The sequence below is a fragment of the Gobio gobio genome, assembly GCF_949357685.1.
Source record: "Gobio gobio genome assembly, chromosome: 6".
NCBI classification, from domain to species: domain Eukaryota; kingdom Metazoa; phylum Chordata; class Actinopteri; order Cypriniformes; family Gobionidae; genus Gobio; species Gobio gobio.
Genome location: NC_137102.1, coordinates 13,813,986 through 13,828,823, shown reverse-complemented (window position 1 = coordinate 13,828,823; position 14,838 = coordinate 13,813,986). Strand labels below are relative to the sequence as shown.

General features: G+C 36.1%; 2 protein-coding genes across 3 annotated transcripts in view; one reads left to right on the top strand and one right to left on the bottom strand.

Moving 5' to 3' along the window:
- The first annotated feature begins 2,710 nt into the window (after positions 1 to 2,710).
- Positions 2,711 to 8,320, top strand: bmi1b (bmi1 polycomb ring finger oncogene 1b). Of its 2 annotated transcripts, none has more exons than XM_079820109.1 (10): positions 2,711 to 3,062; positions 5,729 to 5,860; positions 5,956 to 6,052; positions 6,258 to 6,313; positions 6,490 to 6,540; positions 6,630 to 6,738; positions 6,869 to 6,908; positions 7,012 to 7,110; positions 7,216 to 7,296; positions 7,374 to 8,320. In XM_079820109.1, the coding sequence occupies exons 2-10, from the start codon at positions 5,743 to 5,745 to the stop codon at positions 7,701 to 7,703; spliced, it is 981 nt and encodes a 326-aa protein (XP_079676235.1). In that variant the 5' UTR covers positions 2,711 to 3,062; positions 5,729 to 5,742; the 3' UTR covers positions 7,704 to 8,320. The 2 variants fall into 2 exon arrangements, with proteins under 2 accessions (XP_079676235.1, XP_079676234.1); XM_079820108.1 differs by lacking the exon at positions 2,711 to 3,062 and adding an exon at positions 4,993 to 5,367.
- Positions 8,321 to 9,968: 1,648 nt separating this feature from the next.
- pip4k2ab (phosphatidylinositol-5-phosphate 4-kinase, type II, alpha b) overlaps positions 9,969 to 14,838 on the bottom strand; it is a 30,144-nt gene continuing 25,274 nt past the window's right edge. Inside the window, exons 10-12 of the mRNA XM_079820105.1 lie at positions 12,895 to 12,998; positions 10,373 to 12,811; positions 9,969 to 10,101 (exon numbers count right to left, since the gene is read on the bottom strand). Of these exons, the coding sequence (XP_079676231.1) occupies positions 12,731 to 12,811; positions 12,895 to 12,998 (185 nt within the window). The 3' untranslated portion in view covers positions 9,969 to 10,101; positions 10,373 to 12,730. The remainder of the gene's footprint in view (positions 10,102 to 10,372; positions 12,812 to 12,894; positions 12,999 to 14,838) is intronic.

Genomic DNA, 14,838 nt, shown 5'->3' with positions numbered 1-14,838 from the left:
TCTTAAATGCATCAGAATTAGGCTACAAACCTTTTACACTTCACTTGTATATTTCCATATTTCTACTTGGAAAGTTGCCCAGAACATTTCCACTCCACGGAGTCAATCCCATATAGCCTAATCTAATCAATTATATAAGATTTTTTCCCCAGGTTCTTTCTAAACTGTATGGTAGGCTATATATCGAAAAGGAAGGGAAAACTTAAATAGGCTATTAACAATGAGCAGAGTAGGCCTACTTAAATACATAGCTATTGAACCGATTAAATGCGGCACAAATCATTCAGATAAAATCTGAACAGATTATCAGGTAACGCCTTAACAATGCACATTTGACTATATGCTAAACGATACGGGGAGGTATCTACACAAGGACAAAAATGCAAACAAGCTCATTGACATATCCAATCCAGTTTAACAAAGCACTTGTGTGAAATATTAAATCAGATCATGGCACACTGATGGCTGACCCTTTTGTCCGCACATTTTGCTTCATTGCTAAGCTTATAATAATAGAACAATATTCATGTTTATTCATGAAATCGTCATCATTCGATTTAGACAATCAAAAACATAAACTAAATACAAACTCAAAGCGGCTATGTAAATCCTGACCTGCAGCTCCCGTTCCACAAATCAATTTGGTGGGATCAGTAAACAATCAATAATCAATACAGTCATTAAACTTTAGGCCAATATAGATAAGACAGGCGTTTTTGAGAGACCTGTTCATTTTATTTGCGGGTAATATTTTATAACAAGTCGCTTTTAATTGTCTTCATGGCCTAAGATGAAAGAACGAATAACCGAGATGAAAGCGCTCGTGCTTTAAAATGTTAATGTATATATTAATGCGTATTTCTTGGCACCTTAATCGGCTATGGCTATGAAAGCGTGCAACACATTTGTTCTTCACTTCACTAAGGCATAGGTGTGTGCGTGTGCGTGTATGTGTGTATGTGTGTGTGTATATATATATATATATATATATATATATATATATTATATATATATGAATATATATATATATATGAATATATGAATAGTGAATATAGCCTATACATTTGAATAGTTTCCCATGATGCCTTTATGCACTGAGTTGTCAAAAACTTCAGTCTGTCCTAGGGAGATCTCTCTTGAGTTCAAGATTTCGTACTGTTATCACCTGCTAGACGATTGAGATACGGCCATTTTGATGAGTTACACCTGCAGTCGGAATAAATAAATAATCAGTAGGCTATAGGCTACTTGAGAGAAAATATAGCCTACGCTCTTTTCTGAAATTACAATTGGCTTATCCTGACCAATTCGATTGATGCATTATTATTGTTATTTATAGCCATGTGAAACTGGTACGGTACGTGGTAACAGATGAACCTTTACGTTTTGCAGAACCCGGTACGGTTAAGGCTAAAGTGCCTCGGGTTTCCGCCAGCATGCTGGGCTTCTTTGTTTTCGATGAAGTGCCTGTATTAGAGCAGCTGACGTCATGGCAGGCAGACTGCGCGTGTGGTTTGCAGCTGAACGCAGTGCCTAAACCTAAACGACAGTCCAGCGCTCCAGAGGAAAAACACCAAACCTACTACGGGCTACACGCGAGTGAACGCACCAGCGCGCGATCAGTTTCGATCATAATCTGAAAATTATGTGTGATCTGAACATCTTAACGCTTAAGTAACTGCGCAAACGTTTGTGAACGATCTGTAGAATTTGTAAATAAAATATTTTTGTTGAAATTGATAAATCTTTATATACCCAACAATAAAGTCAGGACATAAATAAAGTAGGCTAGCCTATGGTAATTTAATAAAACCTGCCGTTGCTTAGAAACGCCTTTCCTGAGTCAGAGTCGTCTTCTGGCTTATTGTAGTTATATGGCAAACTATCGCAGCAATAACTGGATAAAATAAAAGGATACATATGTCCATTCTATGACCGGTAGAAAGATATTCACATAAAGAGGTCAATTACTAATCAGCACCCGACTTTTATTTTATGAGAGACATAACTTCACCAACCTGCGTGAAAGTGAGTGTGAATAAAAGCATTATCCTGACGTGTGAGGCGCGTAAGTAACTTCTAATCACAAACTTTGACAGAAAGCCAACCATTTTTTAATCGGAGTAAACTAAAAATGTAACCAAAAAATTGGAATGTAGCTAAACATGTAAGAATTTCGATTATTTGCTTTACTGGTTTGAATAGGCTAAATGTAGGCTATAAAGGCAGTTAAGTAAAATATTGTCTAGGCCTATGAGCAGCAGTTACACATACACCAGGTAGCCTACAAGTTGCCCATTAAAACGTTAATTTTACATTTAAAAAAATCCGCGTGCGTTAAAAATATAGATTTTTTTGAGCAATTATTGATTCCTCTTGCTTAACTTTTATGATGCCACTTTAAAAAACTACCTAATTTGACATAGCTATTAAAAATACGACTTATGCTTCTTTTGCATTTGGGCTTTATGATTTAGGCTACGTAAAAATAAAGATCTCTAAAAGTTAGTTCATTACTAGTCTGCGAACCATTCCGACCAAAATACATGGCTTGGCGAGGGGTTTTCCTCTTCAGAAATGTGATGTGGGTGGTGAGGTTTGACAAAGACATATCCGTCAGAGGGGTACCCTATTGATGATATACCCCACTACTAATTCCCAGGCTACCCGTAAGGAATGAGATCACGTGATGGAGTGGGGCGGTCGAACTAAGCCATTTTGGGGACTGTGTCAGTTCGCACTGAACCATCAGACACTGTGTTTTTCCAGATCGCCGTGCGGGAGAAGTACGCCTCAGGAATTGACCATCTATGACCGGAATTTGTGGACGTATCTGCGAATCAAATCGGAAAGTGTCTGCGAAGAGTGAGCTACGGTAACCTATGTGCAATTGCGCAAGAAGGCCACAATGAGCACGGTGGTGGTACGTTAGATCGAGCCATTGACAGCGTCTGCAGCTCATTCCAAGATGGCCGCTTCAGTAGCATTCATTTTTTGCTGATCGACTCTCAAGTTTCATTGTCTGCCACAACAAAGCTAGGAAACCATCGGGAATATACTGGGTATGTACGCTTGAATGTAGAAAAGAGCGGGGTTACAAGCTTTTCTGGGTTTTCTTTTCTTTTTCCTTCTTCGGAGACCAGAGAGTAATGTTGCCTCTTGTATCTGATCGTTTCTCATACGAATTTCATTTCAGTTTTCTCACATTTTTTTATAAAACGCCACCAATGGCATATGTTAACACAATGTGCACGACAATGAATATGGCATCTTTGTAAAAGTAAAGAATATTGTTCTCTTCAAGTGTTGTTTATAACCTAAAAAGTCGGCGCGCGCTGAAGAACAGGCGAGTTGGGTCAGGTGTTTAACGGGTGACCACTTTCATCCATTTCTTCTCGCTCTAAAATCAATCAGTTGCTCTCTTATTTTATAGAATTGAGTACTCTAGAGAGTGTATATTTAGGAAAAATTTACTTTACCGTGTTTTCATGTCGTCGATTAATTGTATTAACTTAAATTCATATGCGTATTTGTTGGGTACCTCCTCCTATAGGCTGTAACACATGAAATGCCACTATTTTGAGGTGGTTAACTTCCGAGTAAATATATTTACAAGCGTGTGGACTATTGTTTATTTGTCACTGAATGCAACTTGTTTGGGTGTTTTGTATGAGGCTTTAAAAAAATTATATAAAACATTGTCTTGATTCTGCAACCTATAGGTGTCCTGACACGTCAGACTAAACTGAATATCTTTTTTTTTTTTTTTTGGACCGAGTATAGGATAAGAGTCCTAATTCTAAGAGTTGATATTTAAATGTCTTTTTCGTTAGCCTGATACAATAAAGATTAAACATTTTAATCAGTCAGTTGTTAACAAGCATGTGACTGCATCCCCCCGATATGTCACAAGTTCATAAAATGTTTTTGATATGCTAACTCCTTTTAAAGATTGTAGCTATAAATACAGGTTGTTAACTCTAACTTAGGCTAATTGATAGTTCTCTACGAAATATTTTTTTCTGGCCATATTTAAATGATTAAGCCGTCACTGGCAGATATGTAAATGTCCCCATTGTCTGGCATTTCCACTATGCTGTGCTTATTGCCTGTAGCCTACTATTTATTAATCTTATAGGCCTATTTTTCCCCCCACAAATTTTGCCACACCGCAAATATCTAGGCTATTGCATAGCCAAATCATAAAATGCTTGCTAGTGTTTGCTATCTTCTTTCTGACAGTAAAAGAAAGAGGACACGTGATTGTAATGCTGAATATGAAGATATGACTGTTATCTGCAGTATGCGCTAAACTGTCAGATTTACTGTAAGTTTTTTTTTTAACCTAGACTCTGTTCTTCTATCTTCATAGAAAAAAAAAACAGTGCATAGCCTAGTGTTAAATGTGATATCAGATATGAATCATAGTAGGCTACTAAACCACATTATTTTTCATTATTGGTCAAGCTTGAATGTCTTAGGCCAACCAGCTCCAAACCAAAGCACGGCTACACCTGTTTTTTCGCCTTTGCTGGAACTATATATACACCTTGTTTCGTTAATTCTCTTATATACAAATTTAATTATGTAAAATAATACAGTCTTAGCCGACTTAATGAAGACCTAAAAGTACAAAAACTAGCCTACTTGCTAGCTATTTTGGAATTTCGTTTTTGTCATTGACTAAAGTGTTGTTCTGCACTCTTTTGAATGGTAAGTTAGCCTATTACTTTCTTACTTAAGTTGTTGTTGTAGCACTTATAAGATTGTAGTAGTCTATAATGCTGTTAGCAAAAGGTTTTCTCAGTTACTGGGCAACTATTTAAAGGTTGGTCTGTGCCAAATGTAGATAGCCTCTGAATTTATTTGACTGTATTTAATGCTTTGGATTCAGTAGGCTCTGCATTGGGAAGGTTTAAAATGGAACATTCGCAGTTCAAAAATGGATCATGTTTGAACTAACCCTACATGATATCGCAGTGGAGAGATAGCGGGCTCACAGACGCGAGCTCTCGAGCTTCCGTTGACTGTGTTCCTCATTGAAGACCTCGGCAAGGCAGGGAAGATGTATTCTCTATCACATTTGGAGGCGGCGCGTGCTGAAATGGTGGTTTTACGACGTGTTTAGGCGATAGTGATCACTGCTTCTTCAACAATACTGCGTGGTGCACAGGTCGCAGCCTCATGAGAGCGAACTCGCTTGGACACGGGGCTGTCTGCAAAATGGCAGCCGTGCACGTTCACGCAGCGGCACGCTTTTTTTTTTAGCGAGAAACACTGGTCGAGATGAAGTGCCCGAGCTTTACCTTTAATTGGTTGAATTTATGGTCATTTGTAATGATCCGGACCATCTGTGAATCATGCGAGGTATGCGGCTCCGTTTTGACTGGCTCAATGCCAATTACAACCCGTCGTCATAGCAACTATAAGTCTGGGCATTTTGGCTTCCACTCTCACCTGTACGCATCCCTGCAAATAAATGAAAACCATTGGTGTGTGGACACTTCCCTGGAATGCCAATGAGTTTAGCCAAAGGCGATATGAATTTAGAATAACACTAGCTTAGTTAATTTGACTTCAATTGTCGGGTTACATGTTAAATATGTATTTTGTCTGTCTTTGTCGCATTTCTTGTTCGCTTTAAGTCCATGTTGACCATCTAACCGTAGTAACCAGACTTTGTTTTTCTATTATGTCTAAATAATTAGTGTCTTGTTTGGTTTATCAGGTCGACGAACTCAAATGACAATGCACCGGACAACGAGAATCAAGATAACGGAGCTCAATCCTCATTTGATGTGCGTTTTATGTGGAGGATACTTCATTGACGCGACCACCATTGTCGAATGTTTGCATTCATGTAAGTCCGAAATCTGTATATTATTAAATAATTAATTATTTTTAATGCGTTGCTTTGTTGGCGCGTAGTTAATTTGCCTTCTGTTGTTTTCACAGTCTGCAAAATGTGCATTGTGAGGTATCTGGAGACCAGCAAATATTGTCCTATTTGTGATGTCCAAGTTCATAAAACAAAACCTCTCCTCAATATCAGGTAATGCTGGGGATGATGTGTATTTTTGATTAAATATTTTATTTCTGATTACCATATTTGTATTATTTTTTCAGTATCCATGTTGCTAGGCTACTTCGTTCAAAAAATCTAAAGCTTTTAATTTCTGTGAATGAATATATGAATGAAGGCACAGTTTCTTTAAATATCAATAATAACCCATTTAAAAAATGCTTGTATATTTCAGGTCAGATAAGACCCTTCAGGACATTGTTTACAAGCTGGTGCCTGGTCTGTTCAAAAGTAAGTGTAAAGTTTTTGTTCATTTTAATCATATTTATTCATTTAGTTTCTGAAGGGGCTGGGCATCACATAACTTCTGTTATATTTCCAGGTTTGCGTTAAATTGTCTTGGCAATATAACTATTTCCTATACCATTCTTAAGAAATAATGCTGTTGATGTGCTTTTGATACTCAGATGAGATGAAACGAAGGAGGGATTTTTATGCGGAGCATCCATCAGTTGATGGTAAAATGATAAGATGGTCCTTGTGATGTTTTAATTCATAAGCAGCCTTGTTTTTTATGTACATGTTGTAATTATTTATTGTCCTTCAGCTACTAATGGTTCTAATGAAGACAGAGGAGAAGTGGCAGATGAAGACAAGAGAATCATTGCTGACGATGAGATCATCAGTCTGTCCATTGAGTTTTTTGATCAGAACAAGTAGGTTCAGTTCAATATAAGCTCCTTATGGGTTATACATTTAAATATTATTAGAGATGAAAATAGTAAGTCATGTAAAGTAGTAGGCTACACCAGACATGAATTAATTATTTTCTTTTAAAATGATCAGGTTTAGTAAAGACGGAGAAGAAAAGGATACCACAAAAGAGGTAAATCATTTCCTAATAAATAAAGTTAAGTTATTAAATAAGTTAGTTTTGAGGTTTATAGTGGACTGCTTACTGAATTTTTGTAATGGTTTAATTTTCGTAGGTGAATGTAAAGCGGTACTTGCAATGCCCTGCAGCTATGACAATAATGCATCTCAGAAAATTTCTCAGAAGTAAAATGGATATTCCATGTACCTTTCAGGTAATCTTGTTTGCATTCATTTTCTAAAAGGTTTCATCTGCTCTCAACACCTTTTATGTATTGACAAATTGAGCTTGTTTAGATAAGATTCTTTCTTTTTTCCAGATTGAAGTTATGTATGAAGATGAGCCATTGAAGGATTATTATACTCTTATGGATATTGCTTACATCTACACATGGAGAAGGGTAGGGGCAAACTGTTTTATTACATTTTAGTCAGATGGCTTTTAAAGCGGAGATATTTACCTGTTGATATTTTACAGAACGGGCCCTTGCCATTAAAGTACAGAGTTCGACCTGGTTGCAAAAAAATGAAGTTGAGCAGCCCAAGGGATAATATGACCGGCGGCAGAAGGCCTGATACAGAAAGTGATTCCAGCAGTGACAAACCAAACAGCCCGACTGCTGCTGCCGCCCCCTCGACATCCTCTTCTCTGCCCAGCCCAAGCACCCCTGTCCAGTCTCCACACCCCAGCTTCCCCCATATCTCCACTGTTAATGGAGTCTCTGCCAAAGTGGGCCACAATGGCCAAACTCCTTTCAGCAGCAAAGTCTGCAAAACTTCTCACAATGGCGCCAACTCTCTTGGGTGACTTGTTTATGGATGCCAAAGCCATCAACCCCATGCAAACAGAGCTGTGATGTAGATGCTTTCTTTATAAACCACCTCTTCAATTTTTTATATCATTTTTAAATATATTTGTTTTGTCACCATGAGTGAACTTTGTAACACAGCATTGATTGTGTTATATTTTGTATTACTATTGCATAACTAATATTGTGAAGAGTACTGGAGGGAAACTCAGCAAGAAGGAGAATGTATCAAGGTGTTTTTATAAACTGTCTTGTTCATTTAGATTAGAACATCATGTATATAATTTCCTTGTCTATTAGTCTCCAATAAAATACACTGCGGCACGCGGAATGTTTATCCAGATTGTATTGATTTTATTCGGCTGAAATGTGACACCAGTAAATTTGCTAAGGGCAGAAATGCAGCGTCAGTATTGTTTTGGATAAATCCAGAAACTAATAATAAAAAAAATGATACGTATGTGCTCGTTGTGTGAGAAATGTAGTATCACGCGAGGATAGAAGTGATACTACATTTCTCAACTTTGAGCGTTTTTTCTTACTCTACAATTCTGTTAAAACGGTTGTTTGTTATTTGCTTTGTCTAAATAAACATTTTACTTTTTTTTAAATTACCAAATACTGTGTGGACTTTCGTGAATTTGTTTGCAGGCCTATTCTGCGTCAAAAACCTACTTCGCGCCTTGAATAAATTCGGTTCTCAGGCCAAAGGAAGCTTTTCAAATACCCACCTTTATTTATATATTAGCTGTACACATATAAATGGTTTAAAACAACATTTAACAGTTAAACGCGACATTTGTGGCCATAGTTTCTTACTAACAATGCCGTGTGTTCATGAAGTGAAATGTAGGTAACGTTAGGCCTAAGTTAATTTCCACAGTTCAGCCAGAAGTCTGATCCCTGTCAATCTGATCAATAGAAATTATTCCACAGAGTTCAAACAACAGAAAATGACCTTGCGGGTGCAAACTAGAAAAATACGAGCTTATAAAACTAGTCCCGTTAGAGACCAAACAAAATAAATTAATAAAAACCAAAACAAATTAATAGTCGGCCAATAATAACCATGAGAACGGCTTTGACTGTATAAAGTAGGTTAAATGTTTTATAAAGGTCTACGTTAGCTATGTTCAGCAAATCTCTCAAACCTTTAGCTGTAACGTTACCTGTTGACTCTAAATTATAACTAGCCTAGCTAGTTAGGCTAGTTAGTTTCGTCCGGCTGTTTTCTTGTCCGTGCAGATCGCTCTCACTGACCTCATCTAGGCTCCATTCACTGAATGTCAGACCATCACTGGATTTATCTGGTCCACACCGAAGATTTACATATGAATATTTACTTACAGTGCACAGTAGGCTACTAAAGCCTATTTCGTTCTCGTCATTAAAATAGCCTAGTTCCTAGGCCCAATTATCTTAATGTAAACAAAATAACCGATGGGCCTAACCCCGCGAGCTCTTATTAAACATTAATAAACACCGTAGTTATTATATAATTGCAATATCTATTAGTAATTATTTAGCTACTGTTCTCAGCGCATGCTTGAATAATCTCGTGTTCTGTCAGAATTTGCGGTTTATGACAAGCAGGCTATTTTGTTGAACAGGTATTATCGATATTTATTCAAGAACATTCATTTTTAAATGTTTAAAAATTGTATTTATATAAAAAGAAACAAAGGAAAAGTCCAGTAAAATACATTTATCTTCGTTAAAAATGTTTTTGAAAGTCATAGCCTAAATTGAAACGCATTTTTGGATAATGTCTCTGAAACGCAAAGGCTCTCATTGCGTCTCAGTTTAAATGAAATTATTTGAACTGATGAATTGTAGTTGCGCTGAGATGCACCTTTTGAGTTCTGCCTTGTTAATTTTTAAAAAAAATAGGCCTACTGATAATGAGAGCGAGAGAAAAAACAAGAAATGCAACAACAACCAAAAATTATACGAAGGTTAATTTTCAGTCGGAGCTGTTCTGGATTCAATGCTACTCGATTGATAGTGTTCGGCAGCACTGCCTGACAAACATAAATGACACCACATAGGGCCTACCTTCAAAGTCAATACATACTGATTGTTCTGTGTAGCATTTCATATTACAATAATAAAGGATAAGGATAATTAAAAATTGCCGCTTCAATAACAGGCAAAGCGTGTCTGGAAGGCCTACATTGATTGTCATGCAACAGTACGGGAGCGCGATGCGCCCTCGTGTGGTTGTAATGCATCCACAGTTGTTATAAAGTGTTCCAACAAAATGAGACCTTTCTTCTTTTTATTTATTACATGACATTTTCTCCTGTATGATAGTGATTTGTAATATATGTGTTAAGACTTCTAAACCAAATTGGAATATGGAAATATGTCAAAGTTTAAAAAGTGCATTATAACACACTACCCTTACGAAACAAAAATATATTGCAGTATATTGGAAAATATAATGTAATACATAAGGCGATATATTCCCATATATGGGATTTAATATTTATATTTTCCAATATATTGCAATATATTGAAAGCAGCAATCCTTTGTATATTTTGCAATATACTGCAATATATTACATATATTGTATATATGTACCATCAATATATTATTAATATATTATAATATATTTCAAGTAATATATTGGTAAATATATTTTCCTTTCGTAAGGGTAACATGTACAAAATGATGCTTTTGTGAGTCTTTATTATATTTTGAAAGTCAAGTAAAATTGAGTCAAGAATCAATTGAATCAAGTTTCAGTTGTATTTAACGAAAGACATATTTCAAATGGAATAAAGAACCATTACATAACACAATAATTATTTTGTCTATCCATGGGTTTTAACAAAGTACACAACCAAATATAAGCCTTTTAGGGAAAGCACTTAGTATTTTTTAATGGTTTGTTTTGTGAATGAAAGATTTTGCCATAATACATGAATATTATATAACCATTAATCAAGCGGAGCAATGCATCGTTTTATTGAGCAATGCTTATGGGACAGGATGCTGTTAAATATTTTAGGCCTACAGCACACACACACACAAGAGCTGCACACTTTCATGACGTAGATAACAACAGTTATGACAAGTAGACTGACAACCGATAACATCTTCCTTTGACAGCGTATTTAAAAGGGCTCACGTTTCCTTCACTTTTTTCTCTTCCTCAAACGTTAAAGTATCAAACTCGCACTGTACCATCAACATGAAAGCATGTTTTTACAAATTACATCACATGAGATCTTAACTCTATACAAATAAGTCTTTTTGCCCTCAAAAGCTCATAGAAGTGGCTCCAAAGTGGCTTCTTTTAGATTCAAATGTGTTATACAGACATCAAATTCCTCAAAGACTCAGAGAGAATAAATCAGGAGTGTGTGTTCATGAAACCTGTTGTTGTGCTGAATCACACACACATTCACTTCCACTGAAAATTGTCCTAAAAACAAGAACTGACATTAACTGTTTGATAGGACCTAAATTAAAATACAGAAACGCATCAATCCTCAAAAGAGTTTTAACAAAGAGTAACTTCAATTATAACAGCAACGTATTGGTAAATTAAGCTAATTGACCAATTTAATCATTTCAGGAAAACCGTAAAGTTTTTGTACCATTAGGACTGCAACATTCAGTCATAATATTGCAAACACGTAATACACTTGCATATTTACACATCTACACATGAACAGCAAAACCACCTTAGGATTCGTCCTATTCACCTTTCCCTTTTTAGAAAATAACATTTTTCAAACGTCTCTTTTTAAAAAAATGATTCAAATACAAAATTAAATAATTCCGAGTAAAAAAGGCACACCCTCGCACAGTGTATATATGTCAACACATACAGTAGAATATTTAGGATTACTTTGCAAACAATATTCCAGAAGACATATCACAATATCTATATATTATTATAATACTAAAGGTCTCTGGGATCACACAAAGTTCGGACAATGATGAGAGAGAGAGATATCAACAGATAGACTTAGAGTCAGGCAGCGTTCTCTCCTCTTTACAGTGCAGCTGAAACACTATACGCAGATTCAAGCATCAATATAGCGCCAGCACAACTGCACTCTCAAGAGAACGGCCCACTGTAAACTTGAAAAAAAAAAGGAGGTACAAAATATGCTTCATTTTCATAACATGTTCTCTAATCAACCATGTCTTGTTCTTTCACTAGGGATACAAAAGTGGCGACACATGTAACCCGTTAGGTGCTTTACACATTCTACGAATCACTACTATTGCATGACCCTCCGCGAGTCAGTGGTAAAACTGGAATCGTTTGCATAAACGTTTTGGTGCGTTAGATCATGTGCAAAAACGGTTGCTTTATACTAAACATTACTATTGGAGTCAACTGCAAATATTGAGCTCCTGTGCAAGACTTTACAATGCACAACAGGCAGATCATCTAAATCCAATTCGCTGATTGGAGCTTAACTATGAATTTAGCAGTTGAACCTGAAGTTGCATCATTTTGTAAACGGATAGAAAAAAACGATTCGATTTAAAGGTACTGCCTGCAGCTAAAGAGCGATAGTGCAATTGACACTTTCAAACAATTATGCTCCGTTTTTATTTTTATTCTGACTCTGGTCATATTTGCTAAGGGCTAAATTTATTTTCTCAATTAAAATATATTATTAAAAATTGGATTTTTTTTGTGAATATATAGAACGATTAATTTTTCTCCGCAAAAGTAAGGACAATAAATATAGAAGCAGCTTTGAGAATTCCAGTATGATAATCATACCACGTAGCTGGGCACAAACAACATCACTCGGTTTCTCAATCAACAATATCTAACACAAAGATACAGAACGCTATATATGCATGACTATATCACACGTATGCCTTATCAACCACAGGGAGCCATAAACCTACTGAGAAATCGAACAGAGGAGAAAACAAACAAAAAAGATCACAGAAGTGATCCTTTGACAAGTGGTATCCGTTACCACAGCGAAACCTCTCTTAGGATATGAGCTCATATGCGACCACCTGTGATTCCGCCTCAGGCAGCGGTTAGGACAGAATGCCGTGGATGAAGTCGTAAAAGCGCTTTGAATATTGCTCGGGGTTGACCGTCGAGATCTCTGCCCCTGCCTGGAGAGAGGAGGAGCAAAAACGTGTCATTTAGTACTAGCATTGTGTTTATGATATATGGGAACTGTGTTTGTAACTCTTACCCCATGTTTGACTGTCTTAGCTGCATGGGCTGCTTTCTTCTTAGCATCATATGGAGTGAGAATGTCAATCACCGCCATGAAATAGACTTCTTTTTTAGGAGCACCTGTAAGGTAGAATGCGCTACTGTTTTAAAGAAACAACTGGAATAAAGTGAGACAGAACTATCTGGCCTAGTGCTGTGCTGCCACTGAATATTTAACATTAATTGATATCCATTTCTGTCATGACAACTTCTGACAACTGTTTGGCGTGGCAATGGATATGTCTGGTCTTGGCTGCTGATACATTGCAAGCAGATTGAGTTAAGGACCTATCAGCCTGTGCCATCTAGAGTTTCATGACAGAACGTTGTATTTATTTGCCTTGCAAACATAAATTCTTGGGTTTATGTGATGCATTCAACATTGTTGCAGAATCTGCTGATTTTGTCACCAAGATAATGTTATCTAGCTGGACAAATACAGTTAGAAAAAATACACAAATAAGTACTACAAACGGTCAGTAGCGTTATCCATAATTTTCCAGAAAAATTGTGTTTATGAATTTATTGAATTGCATTACAGCTGTATAATTTGTAGCTTGTTGCACATTTTCTTTTTGTTAAGGAAAAAAAGAAAAAAAAATGGAAAATGGAAAATGTAACATGAATAATATTTATAGTAAATATAAAAAGCATTGCTCAAAAATAGAAATAATACTGATAGAATACTGAACTGACTGTGCATCAGGAAAAAAAGCATAGTTTAAAGACACTCAGCAGATTATTGCTGAAAGTATGAAAAAGTTATGGAAGTTTAAATTGACTGTAAACCAAATGTACTAAGGCTGTGCGATATTGAAGAAAAATGCGATATGCGATATCCTTGTTAAATAATGCGATACGATATTGTTTTAAGTGTGTAAAATCTATTTCTTTCCCCAACTGATATCCTTCACTTAAAGCATAACCGACTGTGTTTACATGAATACTCATCAAGACAGCCATTCTGACATAACTGTGTGTGTATTTGACAGTTAGAGTGTGTAACAATACACGAAAAAAAAAGAACGGCTTGTGCGCACGTTTCAGTGTGTGTCAGACAGCGCGAGACTGCAAGGAGTTGTTTTTCGCAAGTTATTGTGTTTAATAACTCTTTTAAACGTCAAGCAAGTCACATAAATAACAGTCGTGTGCCCAATCTATTTTCTGCCTTATGCATCGACCTAAAACGTACACTTTTCACAACGTTGAAGTAGCCTATTAAAATCATTCAGATATTGCGTGCCCTTGCGATATGTACATTCGCGATATTCCGATAATTTCGATATATTGTGCAGCCCTAAAATGTACTGTACAATATATTTTTATTTGATATAAAATATACATTTTACAAAATATTTTTTACTCTAAAATTACTATAAAATCAAAGCCATATGTCTAACCAAGTTGTGTTCCAAATTTAGAGTTGATATCACAAAAATGTAAGTTCCTATGAGATTTTGTTTAAGACCTGTACCAACAATAGCCACTAGGTGTCGCCCACATTCCATGTCATTTTTTTTATGCTTTCTCATGTAACAAATTGATACATTTCTATCCAAATTTCACACCCATCACAAAATATCACAAAATATGGAACCTTGATACACTGACCTTTCCGACGATATGTGTTTTGTCAAGATTAGAAAAGGTTTTGATTATAAACATTTTGTAATATGAAGCCAGACACCACCCATTAGGGGAGGAGCCCGCTAAAAGAAATTAGAGTACCATTTCCATAGTAACGCAATGTCCAATTTCAAAAACGGGTTTCATAGGATGAATTTTGAGTTTGTAAGCTTTCGAATGATACCTAATTTATGATGATTACTAAAGTATCCAGTATCATTTGTGTTACAGGCAGTGTTGGGAGTAACGCGTTACAAAAGTAATGCATTACAGTAACATTACTTTTTGCTGTAAT